This window comes from Sphaerodactylus townsendi, linkage group LG01 (genome assembly GCF_021028975.2).
Source record: "Sphaerodactylus townsendi isolate TG3544 linkage group LG01, MPM_Stown_v2.3, whole genome shotgun sequence".
Lineage (NCBI taxonomy): Eukaryota > Metazoa > Chordata > Lepidosauria > Squamata > Sphaerodactylidae > Sphaerodactylus > Sphaerodactylus townsendi.
In genome coordinates, this window is record NC_059425.1 from 14,701,609 (window position 1) to 14,724,993 (window position 23,385).

The 23,385-nt window shown below is 47.7% G+C and overlaps 1 protein-coding gene across 1 annotated transcript in view; it reads right to left on the minus strand.

Annotated features, from left to right (window-relative positions):
- The window catches only part of LOC125436687 (palmitoyltransferase erf2-like), a 35,602-nt gene that overhangs the window by 11,589 nt on the left and 628 nt on the right, over window positions 1–23,385 (minus strand). The window contains exons 2-4 of the mRNA XM_048503907.1: window positions 21,262–21,350; window positions 6,884–6,969; window positions 2,936–3,048 (exon numbers count right to left, since the gene is read on the minus strand). Coding sequence (XP_048359864.1) covers window positions 2,936–3,048; window positions 6,884–6,969; window positions 21,262–21,350 — 288 coding nt within the window. The remainder of the gene's footprint in view (window positions 1–2,935; window positions 3,049–6,883; window positions 6,970–21,261; window positions 21,351–23,385) is intronic.

Here is a 23,385-nt window from a genome sequence, read left to right on the forward strand (position 1 = left end):
AATTGTATTGTATTGTATTAAAAAAGTAGAAAGCACAACACCATCAAGGGCATTAGCTTTGCAATCAGCTTAATCTCCATCTTGGGGAACCAGCATGGTATAGTGCAGGAGTCTGCAACCTGCGGCTCTCCAGATGTTCATGGACTACAATTCTCATCAGCCCCTGCCACCATGAACTTCTGGAGAGCCGCAGGTTGCAGACCCCTGGATAGTGGATAAGAGCAGGTAGATGCTAATCTAGAGTTTGATTCGGGTTTGATTCCCAACTCCTCCACATGAGTGGCAGAGGCTTATCTGGTGAACTGGGTTTCTTGCCTTCACATGAAGTCTGCTGGGTGACCTTGGGCTAGTCCTAGTTCTGCCAGAACTCTGCCAGCCCCTACAAACTCACAAGGTGTGTTGTGGGGTGGGAAAGGGGTTTTCTAAGCTGCTTTCGGGCATCTTATGTTGAGAAAAATGAGCTATAAATCCAAACTCTTCTTCTTGTCTCAGTTCAGTTGCAGCTGTCTGCCCTCAGGATCTTGCTCACAGAAGACAGATATTGGCCTCAGATAGACATGACCACTTCTAATGACTTAATGGAGTCATTAGAAAATGGAGCAGCAGTGGCGTAGGAGGTTAAGAGCTCGTGTATCTAATCTGGAGGAACCGGGTTTGATTCCCCGCTCTGCAGCCTGAGCTGTGGAGGCTTATCTGGGGAATTCAGATCAGCCTGTACACTCCCACACATGCCAGCTGGGTGACCTTGGGCTAGTCACAGTTCTTCAGAGCTCTCTCAGCCCCACCTACTTCATAGGGTGTTTGTTGTGAGGGGGGAAGGGCAAGGAGATTGTCAGCCCCTTTGAGTCTCCTGCCGGAGAGAAAGGGGGATATAAATCCAAACTCCTCCTCTTCTTCTTCTTCCTCTTCTTCCTCTTCTTCTTCTTCTTCCTCCTCTTCCTCTTCTTCTTCCTCCTCTTCCTCTTTTTCTTCTTCTTCTTCTTCTTAAGCACAGAAAAATACAGCCAGGTGTCACCTGCATCTTGATGATGGCCAACTACAAAGCTACACAGGATCTCACAGAAATACTGAAAAACACACACCCAGGACGCTCCACAGAATAAACCCCTGCGGAGCAGACTCAAGACCCGCCAACAGCAGCCTGCCAAATACTGCCACATGGAAAAGCACTAAACCACTCGAGTGTTTCCACCTGTAACCCCTCTCCAATTTCCAGCCGTTTTAATAATGTCAAGTGGCAGACTGTTATCAAAAGCCGCTGAGAGCTCAAATCATATTAACGAAGAAGCGTATCTTTGACTGCCTGCAAGTGGAGAATGGTCCAGCCAAGCAACCAACCCCGTCTCAGTTTCAAAGCCAGGCCCAAAGCCAGACTGAAAAGGGTCACGGCCAAGTGGGTCATCAGGGAAGTCCTGGAGTTGATCCATCACGACCATCTAAACCTGCATTTCTCAACCACTTTCCTGGGACCCTCGTATCTTTGGGACCGCATTACCCCATATGTCCCCACTCGGCCTCTGCGTTCAGCAGAGGCCAATTTACTGGTGGTTCCTGGCCCCTCAATGATGCGGCTGGCCTCCACTTGGGCCAGGGCCTTTTCAGCCTTGGCCCCTGCCTGGTGGAACACTCTTCCTCCAGTTGTCCGGGCCCTGTGGGATCTTGGTGAATTCTGCAGGGCCTGTAAGACTGAGTTGTTCCACCGGGCTTTTGGAGTGCCCAGCCGCTGATCGAGATGCCCCTTCTATTCTATTCCTCCGGTTTCGGAGTCCCCCTGTCATCTAGGGGACCCACTTTTTGTTCTGTTTCCCCCTCCTTGGGAGGGTTTAATTGGGGTTATTGCTGACGCCATTTTTATTGAATTTACCGCTGTGTTTTAAATTCTTAAATTTAAATTTTAATCTAATGGGGTTTTTGTTTGTATATATTGTATGTAGAATCTGTGTTGTGCACCGCCCAGAGCCCTTTGGGGGTTGGGCGGTATAAAAATCCCATCCATAAATAAATAAATGAATGAATGAATGAATGAATGAATGAATGAATGAATGAATGAATGAATGAATGAATGAATGAATGAATGAATGAATGAATGAATGAATGAATAAAATAAGGAGGCTGGCTGGAGACTGGCACATAATTAGCCACAACCTACTTCCTTAACCGAAAGGAGATAACATCTTGTGCTCACGATCGTCTTAAATTCCTCTCTCACTTTGCCCTGGCAGGATTTTCCTGCCCGGGCAGGCAACGATCAAGGCTGTATGGTGGTGGTTGCATTTTTAGCACGCATGATGTAATCTATGAAAGGACGAGATGGCAGTCTAGATCCCTCCGCCACCAGATCTAGTCCAAAACTGACGTCTAGGTTGGAACAGAGTTGACAGGTTACCAGCAGAACACCATGCAAAAGTACTGCTGCTGATGGTCAACTCGACCATTGGGGATTCCATACTTAAGTTCACTGATTTTTTTCTTTTCTTTTTTTGCCATCAGGTCACAGCTGACTTATGGCAACTCTGTAGGCTGTTCAAGGCAAGACAGCCAGCGTGGTGTAGTGGTTAAGAGCAGTGGACTCTGGAGAGCTGGGTTTGATTCCCTACTCCTCCATCTGAGCAGCGGACTCTTATCTGGCGAACTGGATTTGTTCGCCGCTCCGCCACATGAAGCTTGCTGGGGGACTTTGGCCTAGTCGCAGTTCTCACAGAACGCTCTCAGTCCCATCTATCTCCAGTTCTCCAAATTAGAATCCGTCGCTCATGTGGAGAATCAAACCCGGTTCTCCAGATTATTGTCCGCCGCTTTTAAACATTCTTCCACGCTTGCTCTCAATGGATACAGCCTTTCAGAAATCTCTGCCAGACATCTCTTGGCCACATTTCCACCAGACGTTTTCCCGCCAGGCATTTCTCCCGTGCCCCTGTGAGACGGGGAAACTCACCACGGACAGTGATGATCCATGCGGCGCACGCAGCGGTGGCAGACGCGGCAGTGGTGAGCCCGAGGCGGCCGGTAAGTCTCGCAGCGGTTGCACACTGTCCAGTCCTCGTTATTCTGGGAGAGGAGAGAAACAGAGGAAGGGGCCATGGGACCAACATTCACTGACTGAGTCTGATTCGCCCTTTGTAGAAACCTGCACCTGGGCCACACCACTGCGGGAGAGGGTTCCCTTCACTGAAAGCTCTTTGATGGGGGAAAAGGAACACCACACAACAAGACAACCAGCATGTCAAGGAGAAGACCAGAAGTATTCTTCCTGATGCACGAGCTTTCTACATACAGGATATTGTTATTCGTGGAAGGGCATGCAATCCCCTGCAGTCCAAAACAAGACAGACTACAGGTTTTACCATCTCACTGGACATTAAGCTAAAGTGCATGAAAAGGGTCTAATGAAGCCATGTCTCGATGCTTCTTTATTTAAATCACAGGCGTCAAACTCGCGGCCCTCCAGATGTTAATGGACTACAGATGATGGGAACTGTAGTCCATAACATCTGGAGGTCCGCGAGTTTGACGCCTGTGATTTAAAACATTGCCCCAGTGATTTTCTATTCAACTCAGGGTTCCCCCAAAGCTGGCAAACAATTCAAGCAACGTTAAAACACAGATAAACACACATAAAAATATTTATAACAAAGACACACAAACAGGAAGGAAGCCAATGAGAGTTAGGGAGGGAACGCCAATCAAAAGAAAAGGACTATGTATTTGGTTGTGGTGGGTTTTCCGGGTTGTGGGGCCGGGGTCTGGTAGATCTTGTCCCTAATGTTTTGCCTGCATCTGTGGCTGGTAGAGGTGGATATCCGCTAGATGTGGATGTCCATTAGACGCAGTGTGTAACAGACTTCCCTCTGTGATACACCTCTGAAGATGCCGGCCACAGATGCAGGCGAAACGTCAGAAACAAGATCTACCAGACCACGGCCACACAGCCCGGAAAACCCACCAGAACCAGTTGAATCCGGCCGTGAAAGTCTTTGACAATTATGTATTTGTTTATCTATTGCATTCTATTTATAGGGAGGCCTTCCCCCTACGGGCTCAGGGCAGTTTCCGGCATAAAACGCAACAATAAAATTGATATGCAGTTTATCCAGATGGCATGAAAAAAACAATTCAAACATATCAGTTCAGGATAATTTCAAGGCGGGGGAAGGAGTAGAAGCCCTCTGGATGGAATACCATTGCTGTTTCAACCATAGGCCTGGTAGAACAGCTCCATCATAGATCACACAGGGCCTGGGTCTCACCTGACAGGGCGTTCCACCAGGCATTCCAAAAAAGCGGGGGCCCTGGTCGAGGCCAGCCAGATAGCCTTAGGGTGAAGGGGGAAACTGTTGTTAGGCAAGTGCTCTTTGGGGGACACAGAAGGAGGGGCGGTCCCATAGATACGATGTATTAAGAAAGAGAAAGACCATAACAGTAGCAACTTATTTCTTCCCCTGAACGTCAGAGAACCATGTAAAAGGGGGACAACTATACCTTGTCTCACAGAAAGAAAGAACCTCAATATCGAATTAATCTGCAGCCACTTCCTGGATCTTCTGTGCAGCTGAATGCTCTCCTGTGGTCCTAGAGCCTGCCCAGTTCTAACCCCCTTCCCAGTCCCAATTCTCCGGTAGCATTTAAAAGCCATTTTAAGGGCCATGTATGTCAAAAGCTTTATACCATGCTGTGATGCAGTGGCATCCTGTAATTCCAACAGGCAAAATCACACCTACATGACAGGTAGCTTTGATCTCCGGATGGAGAAACCGGAAAGGCTATGGAAATTTACCCAACACAAAAAATAGGAGCCAAATGGGCACTTCAAAGGGTGGGAGTGCCACATGGCAAGGAGGGGAGTTTTCCTGAGGGGAAAAGACAAAGGAAAAGGGGCATTTCCATCATGAACCTAACCCTGAGAAGCATCTCTCTTGGCTTGGGGTCTCAACGAGAACAACAAGAATGTGCTTAGCTGAGAAATCTCTGTAACCGAAGTTTATTTTTATTTCTTTGTTTTGAATTTTCACAATAAAATCCTTGAGAACTCAGCTGGTTTGGAGTTACAGTACTGGAAGAAAGAACCCAGGTTGAAGAAGAAGAAGAAGAAGAAGAAGAAGAAGAAGAAGAAGAAGAAGAAGAAGAAGAAGAAGAAGAAGAAGAAGAAGAAGAAGAAGAAGAAGAAGAAGAAGAAGAAGAAGAAGAAGAAGAAGAAGAAGAAGAAGAAGAAGAAGAAGAAGAAGAAGAAGAAGAAGAAGAAGGAGGAGGAGGAGGAGGAGGAGGAGGAGGAAGAGGAGGAGGAAGAGGAGGAGGAAGAGGAGGAGGAAGAGTTTGGATTTATATCCCCCCTTTCTTTCCTGCAGGAGACTCAAAGGGGCTCACAATCTCCTTGCCCTTCCCCCCTCACAACAAACACCCTGTGAGGTAGGTGGGGCTGAGAGAGCTCCGAGAAGCTGTGACTAGCCCAAGGTCACCCAGCTGGCGTGTGTGGGAATGCACAGGCTATTCTGAATTCCCCAGATAAGCCTCCACAGCTCAGGCGGCAGATCCGGGGATCAAACCCGGTTCCTCCAGATTAGATACACGAGCTCTTAACCTCCTACGCCACTGCTGCTCCCTTGCCACTGCTTTACTGAAACAAGCGTGGCTCTCCCAGGCTTGATTTCGTCATATAGTAGAAGCGATAGAGGAGTTGACCTCCACTGATCCTGGCTATCCATCATATGGCGCACTGCACAAGTCTCATCTGGGCTGCGCAGAGCTGGTGACCAGAGGGCCTGATGCAGAGTCAGAGGCCAGGATGGATTACCAGGACAGCTTCGGTGACCTGGAAGCGAGGGAGACAGCATCGGGCAAGGAAAAGCCAAGGGGCAGAGGCTCAGTGAGTGAGCAGGCAACCTCGGGGGCGTTTCCAGTGGGCCAGGATGGCTGGGCGGAATTCCTGAAAAGCTTCATGCAGAGTGCTGCTTTGATAGAGCATTTGCAGTTTTATGCCCCCACTGCAGTTCCTACAAGTTTTATCAAAGCAGCAAGCTGAATACTGCACGAAATAAAGCTTTCGACATAAATGGCGCTTAAAAGGGCTTTTAAATGCTACCGGAGAACTGGGTCTTTTTAGAACCGTGGGAAGATGTGACATTCACTTCCACTGCACCACAGGCAACCACATTTCCTTCTTTTATTGAAGAAGAAGAAGAAGAAGAGTTTGGATTTATATCCCCCCTTTCTCTCCTGCAGGAGACTTAAAGGGGCTTACAATCTCCTTGCCCTTCCCCCCTCACAACAAACACCCTGTGAGGTGGGCGGGGCTGAGAGAGCTCCGAGAAGCTGTGACTAGCCCAAGGTCACCCAGCTGGCGTGTGTGGGAGTGTACAGGCTAATCTGAATTCCCCAGATAAGCCTCCACAGCTCAGGCGGCAGAGCTGGGAATCAAACCCGGTTCCTCCAGACTAGATACACGAACTCTTAACCTCCTATGCCACTACGACCAGGTATCGTCTACTGCAAAAATTCCAGCATTCAAGGTTGGAAGTTACTTCCTTCCTTGGCTTGACTAGGAGGTTGAAGAACCTCTAAGCATAAGCTTCCTTGGCTGAAGAACCTCTAAGCATAAGCTTCCCAGGCATAGGATTTAAGCTCCAACCGGGTACCACTTATTTCCTGCAGGCAACACAGAATACAAACAAGAGTCGGAGAGGGATGGAATTTGGTGGCAGTACACCTGCTCTTCACGCAGACACCAGCGTCTTCTGTTAAAGGGACCCCTAGGAAATGCTTCTTTCAGACCTTGGAGAGCCCCTGCTCTGCCACGCAGATCCATGGCCCGGCTAAGCAGAGAGCAGCCCTTTGCTGAGAATCCCAGCCCGCCTGACTCATGGGCGTGTGTTGTGTTTTAACAACTCACCCGGCTGCTCTTGTGGGATGAACCGCTGCTGCTGCTGCTGCGGAGGTCAGAGAAGTCAATGGCAGTATCAGGGAGCGGGACCATGCCTGAAAAAAGAACCACAGGTCAAACTCCTCCTAAACTGCATTCTCCACTGAAGCTGCTTTTGATACTGAAGAAGAGAGTTGAAGAGTTTTGGATTTATACTCCACCTTTCTCTCCTGTAAGGAGACTCAAGGTGGTTTACAAGCTCCTTTCCCTTCCTCTCCCCACAACACACACCTTAAGAACATAAGATCATAAGAACAAGCCAGCTGGATCAGATCAGAGTCCATCTAGTCCAGCTCTCTGCTACTCGCAGTGGCCCACCAGGTGCCTTTGGGAGCTCACATGCAGGATGTGAAAGCAATGGCCTTCTGCGGCTGTTGCTCCCGAGCACCTGGACTGTTAAGGCATTTGCAATCTCAGATCAAAGAGGATCGAAATTGGTAGCCATAAATCGACTTGTGAGGTAGGTGGGGCTAGAGCAGTGGTTCTCAACCTGGGTGTCGGGACCCCTTTGGGGGTCGAATGACCCTTTCACAGGGGTCGCCTAAGACTCTGCATCAGTGTTCTCCATCTGTAAAATGGATAAATGTTAGGGTTGGGGGGTCACCACAACATGAAGGAACTGTATTAAAGGGTTGCTGCATTAGGAAGGTTGAGAACCACTGGGCTAGAGAGAGTTTCAACAAATGTGACCAGCCCAAGGTCACCTAGCAGGAATGTAGGAGTGCGGAAACACATCCGGTTCACCAGATAAGCCTCTGCCACTCAGGTGGAGGAGTGGGGAATCAAACCCGGTTCTCCAGCTGCTCTCCACCTGCTCTTAACCACTACACCACCCTGGCTCTGCTGGGCAAACAACGGGTCAGATGCATCCCTAACTCACATTATATTATCCTCTGCATGCCCCTAGGTGCACATTACTTATTGCTCTCCTCTGGGCAATTATAATTATTTATCATGGGTTATCTTTGACCCTGTGAGAGTTCAAGGCAATTAATACTATTTTTGATTGACAGCACTTTACAAGGGCCGTCACCCCTCTCAGAATGAGGGGAATTCATTCTGACTTGCGTCACCTGGCTGGAGGGCGGAGGGCGGCTGGAAAAGCTGTGCCACCAGTATCAGGGAAAGTCATCTTGACCCCCAAGCGGATAGAAGTGCTGAGTGATAACTTTATCTGAAATGCTTATAACCTGCCCCACCCGCCCAGCGAAAGATTCGATTTCCTACTTCTATCACATACAGGAAGGATAAAAATCAATGGCAGCTCGCCATGAAAGAGTCCAAGTTTGTGAATATTTTAACCCATGGGTAAGGCAGGCATTATTCTAAAATGCCCAGACCTATTTGCCTCCGAATGGTATCAATTTCTTAAATCAAAAATCTACTCTCTAGGTTTAATACTTGGAAGATCTCTGTATGCTGTCACCCAGAGAGATTCTGCAAACCTTAAAAAGCAGACTTCTAGAACAGGAATACCATATCTTGTTGGGGCAAGCAAATAAATCATGCTCACCCCCTTCTGTTGGAATAGTACCAGAACAGGGGCACATAGCCAAATATCTTGAACTATTAACTGAGCCCCAACAGAGATGGATTATTACAAGGGCCAAATGCAATACTTTTCCATTGGCCATTACAAAGGGTCGCTACCTATCTATCCCTCTCCCGGATCGGGTCTGTCCACACTGTAAAAACCAAGTGGAGACTCTTGCTCACATTATACTTGACTGTCCGAGATATGTGGGTATTCGGAATTTCTCTCCTGGGCTGGTCTTAGACAAACCTGAAGGAGACTCTGACAACTCTGTTGTGGAGCTTTTGTTAAATAATACAGAGGCCGTGCTCTTGGAAAAAGTAGCAACATTTCTTTTACAGATGACAGAACTTTCTACGTAATGTCCAGTGCTAGATACAGTTTATCTGTCTTTGTTTTGAATGTATTTTTGATTTGTACTTCAGAAATGTCTGTAACGCTCTGGAGCCTATTTTAATATGCCTAATAAAGGTTGTGGTATTGTGCATTATTCTAAAAAAGAAACTTCCCTCTGGTTGCAAATGTTAAGATTATACCAGCATTTGGAGTCTTTGGGTAGAAAACCACGATTGAAATCAAGTCTTGCAGACTAGTGATTGAAACCGTGATCTAAATCAATGTGACTAGTCTTGCATACTAGTAATTTAAATTGTGATTTAAAACTGATTTGATTTTAACCAAACCAACCCTGTTCACCCACCAGCAGACTAAATTCTCTCTCTGCTCCCTTTCCTATCCCTTGCATATTTAGCCCACGCTGTTATCAAGCTCAGTTTAAGGTACTGGGTATCACATGCAAAGCCCTTCATGGCCTGGCCCCTGTTATTTACGTGAATGCTTGTCTCCCAAATTTCAGTGCCCGCTTAATGTGTCCTGTAAATACCTCTGCTGCGCTTCTGTTTCTTTCTGGCGGTTTCAGACTTCTAAAATCCTAACGCAGTGGCTACCAAATATCCTCTTTTTTTAACTGTTCTAACTTGAGTCGCTGTGAGAAAAGGGGCCTATAAATAATGTAAACAAAGAAAACATTGTGCTGTTCAGGGCCAAACTAGACAAAATGATGTCTAGTCCATGAACAGGACACCTGAAGCATGTTTTCATTGGTAAATAGCAGCTGCCAACAACCAGTCTAACACCAATCTGATGGGGGGGGGGGGGGAAGGAGCCGCTGAGCCCGCCTCTCTTGCCCTCTTATTGCCCTGTGCACTGGCTGTGTATTCGACCATCCGCCAGCCCCCTCCCAGGGTTTGATCACTGGGGTGTGATGCCAGACGTCTCTTGTTATTAACTATTATTGGAGGTTACTGCTGCTATAGTTTTACGGTTTTGTATTATTTTTAACTGGGATTATTCGATTTGTTTTACTGTGTTTGCTGTTGTTTTGTTATACACCGCCCTGAGCCCTTCACGGGTAGGACGGTTTATCAAATCGAATAAAATAATAATAACAACAACAATAATAATAATAATAACAACAACAACTTTCTCAATCTTTAAGGGCTTCTTAGAGCTTCTAAGTTTCCTGCAATGATAGACAAACTGTAATGTCATTGTGCAAGCACAACGAAAATACAAACATCCCCCGATGCACATTTCTGCAGTCCTCACACCCCATCTCCCACAATCCCCCTTCCAACCATCCCTACACAGCCAGAGCCACGTCAACGTGACACCGTGGAGTTCAGCATAACCACAGCTCTAGAATAGAAGCTGTCCCTGAGCCTAGTTGTCCTTGTTTTTATGATCCTATATCAAAAAAAGAGTATGCAGGGTGTGACAGGTCTTTCAGAATATTTTGAACTTTCTTTAAGCAATGGGCATTATAGAGTTCTTCCAAAGAGGGGAGAGAGGGCAGCCAATTATTCTCTGGGCAGTAGTAATCACCCTATGGAGTGCCTTCCTATCTGCCACTGTGCAGATAGGAAGGCGCTCCATAGGGTAAGAAGCCACTCGGCAGTTCTTTGTGCCATTGGCAAACTGAGGGGGCCCCGTGGCCAGCCAAAGACGCTTGGAAGATCCCTCATATAATTGGGCCCCCTGATTGAAAACATGAGGAAGGGGCCCGTGTCTCCCACTTTCATTGATGGTGCCTTTCGCCAGCTTTGTGGCTTTTGAACTTTATTTATTTATTGAATTTCTGGTCCACTTTCCTCTGTTTCAGCATACAACATTTGATCTCCAATAAAATCAGTGTAACAATAAACCATAGTATCCTAACGTAAGAACCTGGTGAACTGTTGAACAGCCTAAAAATAAAACAACACCACACATACAACCTTATTAGGTAACAAGGAAACAAACAAGGGGGAAGGGAAAAGGAGAAGAGGCCACATGTGATGGATACACATGGTGTTGTCTTCAACCACAGGAGACACTTTTCAGGCTGAAGATCACCAGTCAGTTGTTATTTGCAGAGTGTAGAGTGGCAAAAACCATGCTGGGATGTAGTGGGCGGGGGAGAATGGAGGAAGAGGGTAGGGTTCAGTAGACAAAGAAACAACAAATAAAAGAGACAAAACCATTTCAAAAACCCCCATTGAAATCCAACCCACAAAGCAAATCACTTTGCCCAGCTTTGCCCAACTCCACAGGACTCCAGGACCAAAAGAACCTCTGGAATTTCTCCCACCCCCCACCCCGCTCCCTTTCAGCAGTCCAGGAAAGGGGACAGAAAAGGGAAAGGGGTGTGATGCGCCGGTCAAGAAAGCCAGTGAGATTCTGGGTTATATCAATAGGAGTATAGTATCTAGATCAGGGGTCTTCAAACTATGGCCCTCCAGATGTTCATGGACTACAATTCCCATCAGCCCCTGCCAGCATGGCCAAGTGGTAGGGCTCATGGGAATTGTAGTCTATGAACATCTGGAGGGCCACAGTTTGAAGATCCCTGGTCTAGATAGAGGAATGTAATTGTACCTCCCTAGTCTGCATTCACCTGGAACATTGTGTACAGTTCTGGGCACCACAATTCAAGAAGGATATTGACAAGCTAGAACGGGTCCAGAGGAGGGCAATCAAAATGGTAAAAGGTCTGGAATCCATGACCTACTAAGGGCTGTTCGACAGTGGAATACACTACCTCAGAGTGTGGCCATCTGTCAGGAGTGCTTTGATTGAGTCTTCCTGCGTGGCAGGGGATGGGACTTGATGGCCCTTTGGGTCTCATCCAACTCTATGATTCTAGGAAGATTAATACACTCCAGAAAGGAGAGTTTTCTATTTCCGATGGGACTTTTTTTTGCAAAGAAAACAATGAATTCCCTTTTCCCACTTTTGTAGAAGTCCTTTGTTTTATAAGGAAAAGCTCCTCTGAAGTACCAGTGAATGGCCTTCTGCTTGTCCATACTTCCCTCCCCCGCTAAATAAATCAAGGAATGGTATGCACAAATGACAGGCCTGTATCTGCCCCTTCCTGTATTACTTCCTGTATTAATACTTCCTGTATTAAACTGACCAAAAACAAAACAAACCAGCAGCCCGTTCAGAAATGCATCTTACACTTTCCTTTTAAAAAATAAATAAAAGGAAAAGCAACAGCATATTTTTTCCTTTTTAGGATAAAGTTTGCTTCTACACATTTTCCAGGAGAACACTTGATTGTTTGGCTTGGGATATTTCAGGTAATAATGGTTTGCACTCTTCCTTAGAGCCAGTGTGGTGCAGTGGTTAAGAGCAGGTGGATTCTAATCTGGAGAACCAGGTTCAATTCCCCACTCCTCCACTTGAGTGGCAGAGGCTTATCTGGTGAACCAGATGTGTTTCCACACTCCTACATGCCTGCTGGGTGACCTTGGGCCAGTCCTGGTTCTCTCTGAACTCTCTCAGCCCCACCCGCCTCACAAGGTGTCTGTTGTGGGAAGAGGAAGGGAAAGGAGCTTGTCAGCCACCTTGAGTCTCCTTACAGGACAGAAAGGTGGGGAATAAATCCAAACTCTTCTTGCGAGTTCCTCACATGTATTCCCATGCCTGCGGTACCTTGTTGGGTTACATCAGGGGCCCACTGTGGGTGCCATGGCACCTGCCAACACTTTTCCTGCCTCCCACCATGTGTTTTTGGAAAGTGAGTGGGGCCTACCAAGGTTTGGCCCAGTAAGGCTTCCAATTGGCCACTGGAAATTTGACTGCTTGTGCAGATTTCCAAAAATGTTGCTTTGCCGCATGACTGAAGCTAAGCTGAAGCCATTTTGCAGGTAGTTCCAGAGGTGGGATCCAGCAGGTTCTCACCAGTTCCCGAGAGTGGGTTACTAATTATTTGTGTGTGCCGAGAGGGGGTTACTAATTGGGTCTGCTTTTTTGTTAGAAATTCCATTAGCTCCAAAAATCATAAAGTCCTGTTGTTTCCTATGTGGCTGGTTAGCGAAGGTAGAAAACAGGATAATTCTCCCTGTTGGGCTGTTTTAAAAACATGTTTTAGAAATAGGGTCAAGTTCCTTGTTTAAGGAAAGTATCCTTCTTTTGATTTCTAGAAACAAAATTAAGTATTTGAAAGTATTAAGTATTTGACAGACAGTCAATTAGAGGAGAAGTAGTTGTTTCTGTTGACAGTAGACGATAGGACTTGCTATAATGAGTTTAAATTATGGACAGAAAGATACCAGCTGGAAATTAAGAACTTTTTTTTTTACAGTAAGAGTTTTTTACAGTAACAGAGAAATTATTAATGCCCCGCCCCTGGAATGCCCGGCCACACACCCGTTGTGCCCTGCCTAGCCCCATTGGCGCTACGCCACTGTTTGAATCCCACCACCATGGGAACCTGTTACTAAAATTTTTGGATCCCACCACTGGGTAGTTCCACCTCCTGTGGTACCCATTTTGTGAAGGTGCCCACCCCGCTTGGCCAGAATCCCAAAGGGGCCTGCAAGCTCAAAAAGTCTGATAGACAGATCTTTGATCTGGGATAGATAGATTGATCCAATTCACATTCTTAAGCAAACCATCAGCTAAACCCCTCACTGTGGCCAGAAGGACCAGGGATAATCAGTGTCCCCACCCCCCACCTTTCTAATGCAGTTTATAGAGAAAACAAATCCAAGAAATGGGAACAGAACAACCCAGTAAGAATGATGCAGGCACATTACGCAACCGAGATGTTCTATCTCGCCGTGACGCAGCAGGGACCACTTTTCTAGACAAATATTTGGATTTTGAATTTGGAAGAGAAAAGCAGCCGGGTGGTGCATTTCAATCACGTTCGGCTCCGCTTCTGCTTCAAATGCCACCGGCAAAGATGATTGATGGTTCCTTCCCCCTCCAGCTTCTGCCGGGGATAAACAACGCTGAAGATCAGAGGCTCCGGGGCTCCCTTCCAGGGCAAGACGACACTCTCGAGAAAACCGAGGCGGTGACCTTCCGCCAGACCGGAGAGAACAGAAATGGAAAAATAATTCTAGCCAGACCATGAGCGCAGCATCTCCTCGTCTTGCAGCTGCTTTGCTTGAAGATGCCAGAACAGTGTTGCAGGGCAGAGGGCGCGCTTACATGGGGCTCCTAACTAGACGGCTCCTGGTAAATTCTGGCCATCCCATTTTATTTGAGGATCAATTCTTCTGCACCTGACAAACCAGCATTCCTGTAGCAGAGCACCCCAAGTCTCGTCATTCCGCTCCCCCTACTTTTTACTCATTTTTTTTCCCTACAGTCTACGGCTTCTGTGGGCAACGGGAGGTGTCTTTAAGAGAGCCAGAGAGGTTTAGTGGTTAAGAGCAGGTAGAGTCTAATCTGGAGAACCGGGTTTGATTCCCCACTCCTCCACCTGAGTGGCAGAGGCTTATCTGGTGAACCAGATGTGTTTTTGCCATCCTACATTCCTGCTGGGTGACCTTGGGCTAGTCACAGTTCTTTGGAAATCTCTCAGCCCCACCTGCCTCACAAGGTGTCTGTTGTGGAGAGAGGAAGGGAAAGGCGCTTGTAAGCCACCTTGAGTCTCCTTACAGGAGAGAGAGGTGGGGTATAAATCCAAACTCCTCCTCTTCTTTAAGCACTAGGTTTTCTGAAAAGGAAGAGGAGAGCAGTTTGGATTCATACCCCATTTTTCTCAACCATGAGGAGTCTCAAGGCCGCCTATAAACTCCTTTTCCCTCTTCCATCCACAGACACCTTGTGAGACAGGTGGGGCGAAGAGAGTTCTGAAGAACTGTGACTAACCCAGGGTCACCCAGCAGGCTTCACGTGGAAGAGTAGAAGAGTTTGGATTTACATCCCTCTTTCTTTCCTGTAAGGAGACTCAAAGGGGCTTACGATTCCTTCCTTTCCATTCCCCACAACATCCTCTTTGTGAGGCAGGTGGGGCCAAGAGTTCTGAGAGAACTGTGACTGGCCCAAGGTCACCCAGCAGGCTTTATATGGAGAAGTAGGGAAACAAATCCAGTACACCAGATCAGAGTCCGCCACTCTTAACCACTAAACCATGCTGGCCCTTTGTGAGTGTGTGCTGTTGGGCACTCAAAGTTATCCCTGTCACTGAATGAACCCCAGGATCTCCCAGAAGAGATGCAAGCACAAAACAGGATCTAATGAGATTCCTCGGTCGCCTCGACACATAACCCATCAACTAAGTCTGTAGTGGGTCCACCACATCACAGCTTCCGTTGTCAGCAAGTCTGTGTATGTGATGAAGTGGTTCTGTAACTGCATCAGGCAAAATCACACTAGCCTGACAAGAGCTTTGATCTCTGGATGAGGAACCAAACGGGTTCAATAAATCACCCAAAAGGAAGCCAATAGCCAAATGGGCATACATCAAAGAGGCTAGCTGGCCGCATGGCAGGAAGCAAAGTTTTCCTGGGGACAAAGAAAAGTTGACTCTAATCCAGGGTGAGATAGAGACAGCATCTCTACGCTCAGGGGGCTGAGGCAAGCCTGCAGGAACCGTGCTATTCAGCTGAGAAATAGCTGTATTAGAACATTTTACCATTTCCTGTTTTCTTTTCAATAAAATTGTTGAGAACTAAGCTGGTATTTGGAACATTTGGAGAAAAGAACCCGGAATCTACAACGCAGGCAGGGCTCTCCCAAGCCTGGCCTTGTGACGGCGTCCCTTTCATGTGTCGAGCTGGGGGGAGAGACACCCACATGAACGCAACAGCCTCTGCAAAAGGGATGGGGAGGGTGAGATAAAGAAGGCATCCATTGACATTAGAAATGTGAAGCTCAGACTAAAGTTCTATGGGGTCCAGTATTCTGTTTTCAACAAAGAACATCAATCTTGGACCTCCAGGAAGTCCTAGAAGGGAAGAAAGAAGATGGGGAATGTAGGAGTGCAGAAACACATCTGGTTCACCAAATAGGGCTCTGCCACTCAGGTGGAGGAGTGGGGAATCAAACCCGGTTCTCCAGATTAGAATCTTATTCTTGGTATCAGGCAAAGGTGGCTCAGCTACAATTTGGGCAGTGAACTGTGGTACTGCCTTGCTGACTCAGGCTATTGGGTCCAGTATTCTGTTCTATTGGGTCCAGTATTCTGTTCTATGGGGTCCAGTATTCTGTTTTCAACACAGACCATCAATCTTGGACCTCCAGGAAGTCCTAGAAGGGAAGGAAAAAGATGGGGAATGTAGGAGTGCAGAAACACATCTGGTTCACCGGATAGGCCTCTGCCACTCAGGTGGAGGAGTTTTGGTCTGTGCCACCTTTGCCTGATACCAAGAATAAGACTCTAATCTGGAGAACCAGGTTTGATTCCCCAGATTAGAGTCTTATTCTTGGTATCAGGCAAAGGTGACACAGCCACAATTTGGGCAGTGAACTGTGGGACCCTTGTTCCAATCCTGCCTCCGCCATGTACTCTCTCAGGGCACTTTGGCTTGCTCTATCTGCAGTATACCCATAACTGAATGGACTCATCTCATCAGATCTCAGAAGCTGAGAACAGTCAGCCCTGGTTAGTACTTGGATGGGAGACCAATAAGGAAGTCCACGGTTGCTATGCAGAGTTAGGCAGTGGTAAAGTACCTCTGCTCATCTCTGGCCGTGAAAACCCTACAGGGCACGCTAATCGAATGTGCAGATGGTACCAAATTAGGAGGAGTAGCTAATATGCCAGAGGACAGGGCAAGAATTCAAAACGACTGTGACAGATCAGAGAGATGGACCAAAACTAACCAAATGAATTTCAACAGGAAGAAATGTACAGCGATACACTTCGGCAGAAAACATGAAATTCACAGATATAAGACTGGCGACACCTGGCTTGACAACAGTACGCAGGAAAGGGATCTGGGAGTCTTGGTAGACCACAAGATAAACGTGAGTCAACAGTGTGATGCGGAAGCTAAGAATTCAACGCAATTCTGGAGGATTGTGTCTGGGCCAAGGGACGTAATAGTACCTCTCTATTCTGCACTGGCCAGACCTCACCTGGGATACTGTGCCCAGTTCTGGGCCCCATAGTTCAAGGATATTGACAAACCGGAGCGTGTCCAGAGGAGAGTGACCAAAATCATACAAGGTCTGGAATCTGTGCCCTGTGAGGAGAGACTTACAGCCCAGTCGACGGGACGTGGGGGCAGATCCACCTCTGGAGCACACCCCACTGACGCAAGGGACAAATGCACTGGCAGAGGGATGACTTATCCAGGGGTAGAAAATGTTGACAGAGAAAAATTTTTCTCTCTTTCTCACAATACTAGAACCAGGGGGCATACATTGAAAATGCTGGGGGGAACAATTAGGACTAATAAAAGGAAACACTTCTTCACGCAACGTGTGATTGGTGTTTGGAATATGCTGCCACAGGAGGTGGTGATGGCCACTAACCTGGATAGCTTTAAAAGGGGCTTGGACAGATTTATGGAGGAGAAGTTGATTTATGGCTACCAATCTTGATCCTCTTTGATCTGAGATTGCAAATGCCTTAACAGTCCAGGTGCTCGGGAGCAACAGCCACAGAAGGCCATTGCTTTCACATCCTGCATGTGAGCTCCCAAAGGCACCTGGTGGGCCACTGCGAGTAGCAGAGAGCTGGACTAGATGGACTCTGGTCTGATCCAGCAGGCTAGTTCTTATGTTCTTATGGCAGCCAACCCGGAAGCCACAGTCCTTCCCTAGCCCCACTGAAAGCTGTGGCGGCATGGCTGGGGGAATTCCGGGGGAGGGATGTGGGTGGAGCTGACCTCAGTTGGCTTCCACCGTCCACCCGATCCCCACACTCCGAGGGAGCCAGCCTCAGATGTACACCACGTTTTTCATTGAGTATCTGCATTATTGTTTGCTGGCTGGTTTTGCTGTTGCTGCTGTTTTCAGGCTTCCCATGCCACAGGGAAGCCCTTTGGAGAGGGTGGGGTAGCTCTGGAGCAGCGCCCCACCCCCCACCCACCCCGCTTGCCCAGTCTGGATCGGGCTGCAACGGAGCTGGGTATGTTTAGTCTGTAAAAGAGATGGCTAAGGAATAGCCACGTTTAAATATTTGAAGGGACGTCATGTTGAAGAGGAAGTAAGCTTGTTTCCCGCTGCTCCGGAGACTGGGGCAAGGAGTAATGGGTTCAGAGGAAGAGAAAAGAGATTCCACTTAAACATTAGAAGGGATTTTCTGACGGTAAGGGCTGATTGACAGTGGAATAGGCTGCCTTGGAAAGTGGTGGAGTTTCCTTCTATGGAGGTTTTTAAGCAGAGGATGGCCTCTGTCAGGAGTGCTCTGGGAATCCCCGCATGGAGGGGGTTGGGCTGGATGGTCTTAAGAACATAAGAACTAGCCTGCTGGATCTGACCAGAGTCCATCTAGTCCAGCACTCTGCTACTCGCAGTGGCCCACCAGGTGCTTTGGGAGCTCACGTGCAGGATGTGAAAGCAATGGCCTTCTGCGGCTGTTGCTCCCGAGCACCTGGACTGTTAAGGCATTTGCAATCTCAGATCAAAGAGGATCAAGATTGGTAGCCATAAATCGACTTCTCCTCCATAAATCTGTCCAAGCCCTTTTTATAGCTATCCAGGTTAGTGGCCATCACCACCTCCTGTGGCAGCATATTCCAAACACCAATCACACATTGTTTCCTTTTATTAGCCCTAATTCTTCCCCCCCAGCATTTTCAATGTATGCCCCCTGGTTCTAGTATTGTGAGAAAGAGAGAAAAAATTCTCCCTGTCAACATTTTCTATCCCATGCATAATTTTATAGACTTCAATCATATCCCCCCTCAGATGCCTCCTCTCCAAACTAAAGAGTCCCAAACGCTGCAGCCTCCCCTCATAAGGAAGGTGCTCCAATCCTTCAATCATCCTCGTTGCCCTTCTCTGCACTTTTTCTATCTCTTCTATATCCTTTTTGAGATGTGGCGACCAGAACTGAACACAGTACTCCAAGTGCGGTCACACCACGGCTTTATATAAGGACATGACAATCCTTGCAGTTTTATTATCAACTCCTTTCCTAATTATCCCCAGCATAGAGTTTGCCTTTTTCACAGCTGCCATGCATTGAGTTGACATTCCCATGGAACTAACAACTAAGATGCCCAAATCCCTTTCCTGGTCTGTGACTGATAGCACTGACCCTTGTAGCGTGTATGTGAAGTTTGGATTTTTTGCCCCTATGTGCATCACTTTGCATTTTGGTCTCTTCCAATACTATAATTCTATTCTATGAATCTAGGGTCCCCGAAGTCAACGCTTTCGACCCCCATCTTCAGAACAGACATCAAATGACACTGGCCAAGCATACAGAGCTGCTGAAAGCATTATTGAGAAAATTCGAGAGAAGCACTTTGAAAACTGCAGACAATTTCATTTACTTCCAAAACAAGTTACTACCTCTGCACACGGAGGTGTGCTGCCACAACTTGCAGCAGTCAGAGATAAGTTTATCCTTGGTGCATGTGCTTAATTCTTTTTTAATACTCTATGGGACAAGCTGGTTGAAGAAGAAGAGTTTGGATTTATATCCCACCTTTCTCTCCTGTAAGGAAACTCAAGGTGGCTTATGAGCTCCTTTCCCTTCCTCTCCCCACAACAGACACCTTGTGAGGCAGGTGGGGCTTAGAGAGTTCCAAGAGAACTGTGACTAGCCCAAGGTGAGGAAACACAAGCCTCAGCCACTCAGGTGGAGGAGTGGGGAATCAAACCTGGTTCTCCAGGAGCAGCAGGGTATAGGAGGTTAAGAGCTCGTGTATCTAATCTGGAGGAACCGGGTTTGATTCCCAGCTCTGCCACCTGAGCTGTGGAGGCTTATTTGGGGAATTCAGGTTAGCCTGTGCACTCCCACACACGCCAGCTGGGTGACCTTGGGCTAGTCACAGCTTTTTGGAGCTCTCTCAGCCCCATCCACCTCACAGGGTGTTTGTTGTGAGGGGGGAAGGGCAAGGAGATTGTCAGCCCCTTTGAGTCTCCTACGGGAGAGAAAGGGGGGATATAAATCCAAACCCTTCTTCTTCTTCTAACCACTACACCACGCTGGCTCTTGATATGACAAACAGCACACTGCACCACAGAACTGCTCATGCTGAAGTTCCCTACACTTCCCAGCACAGGGGGCTAGAGTCCTGTTTGACCCCTAGGCCTCAGACCAGGAGGGGAGTGGCTTTCAACCTTTCTCCACACCTTCACTTTGCCAGGGGAAGGGCTCAGTTGCATCCATCTCTCTAGGTCACCCTACCAGTAGTTCTTCCTCGGCCAGGAGCTGCTAGGATATAAACAGCTCGTGTTCTGCTTCCACGACTGCACCTGCCCATTTCTTGTTCCAGCTTCCCACATGACCTTGAAAGACTCCCCCGCCCATACCTGTTCTGGATGCAGAGACTGGGTAGCAGGGGTGTAACGAGGCAAACCAGAGCCCTGGGCAAAACCTGAGTTGGATGCCCCTCCCCATGGGCAGCCACCCCATCACGACCAATTTTTTTTTTTGCACCAGGTCATTGGTGCCTGCAGGGGATGCATTTTTAGACATATCGCCACCAAAATTTCAGTGTATCATCAGGAGATGGTCCTGATGCTATCTCCCAAGTTTGGTGCAACTTGGTTCAGTGGGGACAAAGTTATGGACCCTCAAAACTGTAGCCCCCCATCTCCTATTAGCTCCCATTGGAAACAATGGGGGATGGGGGCACCCCCTTTGTGAGTCCATAACTTTGGACTCCCTGAACCAAACTTCACCAAACTTGGGGGGTAGCATAAGGACAGTCTCCTGATGATACACTGAAAATGTGGTGCCGCTAGCCTAAAAACTGCGCCCCTGCAGGCCAAAAATGGAAAACCACTAAAAATACCCCAAAACAAACCCTGAATTTTTGGTGCCCCCCACAAGGTGATGCCCTGGGCAGTTGCCCACCTTGCCCAGTGAGCATTATGCCCCTGCTGGGTAGCATCCGATGGAGGTTCCAGGCCACCCCTTCTCCACTGGACCTCCCTCGCCCTCCCCTCTCCTGTGGGGGGGCATGAACACGCCAGCCAGCTTGCTGTGAAGGAAGTACCAAATTGAGGGCTTAATACCATTGTAGTTGGTGCAGGCATGCCCTCCAGGTTGGTCTGAGGCCCCTTCCGCACATGCAGAATGCTGCACTTTCAATCCCCTTTCACAATTGTTTGCAAGTGGATTTTGCTATTCCACACAGTAAAATCCAACTGCAAAGTGAATTGAAAGTGGATTGAAAGTGGATTATTCTCCCTGTGCAGAAGGGGCCTGAGTGATGACAGCGCACAGCCCAGAGGCCCAGTTTGTCCCAGCCTCTGGACATGCCCACATAAGCTAACGAGCGCAAATGACACATCTTGTGGCAAGGAGTTCCAGAGGATAACTGTGTATACTTTTGAGAGGGACCCAGGGGAAATGAAGACGAGGTCCTGGAGACCTTCAAATCCCAGGGGCAAAAGATCCGATTCTTACCTGGATCAGCAAAGACAGCCCGCGTGTGACTGGCCAGCAGCATGACAACAATGAAGTTGAACGCCACGGCGTGGAACGGACACCAGAGGCTGTGACAAAGGGAAGCAATGAGATCATGAGCCACCAGCCATCTTTCTCTCCCCGGAGACCAACTCCATGAAATCGGAGAGTTCTTTCTATCCCTGCCCCGTCATCATAACGATCGCTATAACTCCTATTACCAGGTTGCAAATGGCATATTCTGAAAGCAGAGCTGGGATCAGCTTACTAATGGAGCCAGAGTTGGGTTTCTTTATGGAAGGAAGATATAAATTTTATGGCCAGGATCCAAGGAGCTACTTCAGAGGCACTCAATAGCTTGCCAGCGCCCAGTGGGGAGTTGTATTTCAAAAACCTGTGCCAAACAAGTTTCTGTGGAAACATCTACAAAAGGCTCCGGGTTTGGTGGGTGGGGAGAAGCCGTTTGAAAAACAGGAACCCCAAGTGCCACTTGTCACATGAAATTAGTGACACACAGTTCTCCAGATCTTAGCACGCAGCTAATTAAATCACCCTGTACAAACAGAGACCTTGAACTCGGTTAGCTCTACCCCAAGCTCTCTTTCCAGCTGTGAAATGAGTTTCCCCCTTTTGTATAGAAAACTTGTCACCTAACTCAAAGTTATGTCTGAGAACATGTAGAGTTCCAATCCACCACATCCAACCAGGTCCTCTTTTCTGGACCGAAGGACAACATGCTCCTGAGCTTGTGCAGAGTTCTTTCCCAACCATGATAAATCTTTCAAGACAGGTCTTAAGAAGATAAAAGGATGTGCAACAGCAATTTGCACGTTTGTATATATGTCCATATGCACGTGAAATGTTACTTGCGCCTGTACAAGGGCCTGAGGGCACTAGTGCCCTTGAGCGTACAAAGAGTGCTCTTTTCAAAGGTTAAGGAACAAGTCTCCAAAAAAAAAGAGAGAAGAGTGTGGATTTATACCCTCCTTTCTCTCTTGCAAGGAGAGTTTACAATCTCTTGCAAAGCAGTTTACAATCTCCTTTCCGTCCTCTCCTTACAACAGGCACCTAGAAGAAGAGTTTGGATTTATATCCCCCCTTTCTCTCCTGCAGGAGACTCAAAGGGGCTTACAATCTCCTTGCCCTTGCCCCTCACAACAAACACCCTGTGAGGTAGGTGGGGCTGAGAGAGCTCCGAGAAGCTGTGACTAGCCCAAGGTCACCCAGCTGGCGTGTGTGGGAGTGTACAGGCTAATCTGAATTCCCCAGATAAGCCTCCACAGCTCAGGCGGCAGAGCTGGGAATCAAACCCGGTTCCTTCAGATTAGATACATGAGCTCTTAACGTCCTACGCCACTGCTGCTCCTATTATATCCTCCTTTCTCTTTTGAAAAGAGTTTACAATCTCCTTTCCTTCCTCTCCTTACAACAGGCACCTAATGAGGCAGGTGGGACTGACAGCTTTTTGATAGACCCAAGAGTGGCCCAAGATCACCCCAGCAGGCTTCATGTGCAGGAGGAGGGAAACAAATCCACTTCACCAGATAAGAGTCTGCCACTCATGTGGAGGAGTGGGGAATCGAACCTGGTTCTCCAGATTAGCACCCACCATTCTTAACTGCTACACCACACTGGAATTGGAGCATATGCTGGGTCTTTTACCTCTTCTGAGAAGAAAGGAATCTTTCTTTACAAAAGGAAGCATCTAAAGTTATAGTGCCCTGACCTAGATGGCCCATGATAGCCAGATCTTGTCAGATCTGGAAACTAAGCAGGGCGGCTCTGGATAGTATTTGGATAGGAGATGACCCAGACAGTCCAGGGATGCTACGCAGAGGGAGGCTCTGGCAAAACACTCCTGAACACCTCTTGCCTTGGAAACTCTGACTGGGTTGCCATAAGACAGCGGCAACTTGATGGCACTTTCCACCACAAAAGTCACAACACCTCTGAACATGCACAGAACACTTCCTTTCTGAACGAGAAAGTAACCAGCATGATGTACTTGCTGGAATGTCAAGAGTGAGAAACATGGGACTTAAATGACCTACATAACATAAATCTGGGTGACTCAGATCTGAATCCCCACTGTGCCATGGAAGCCTGCTGGGTGACCTTGGGCCA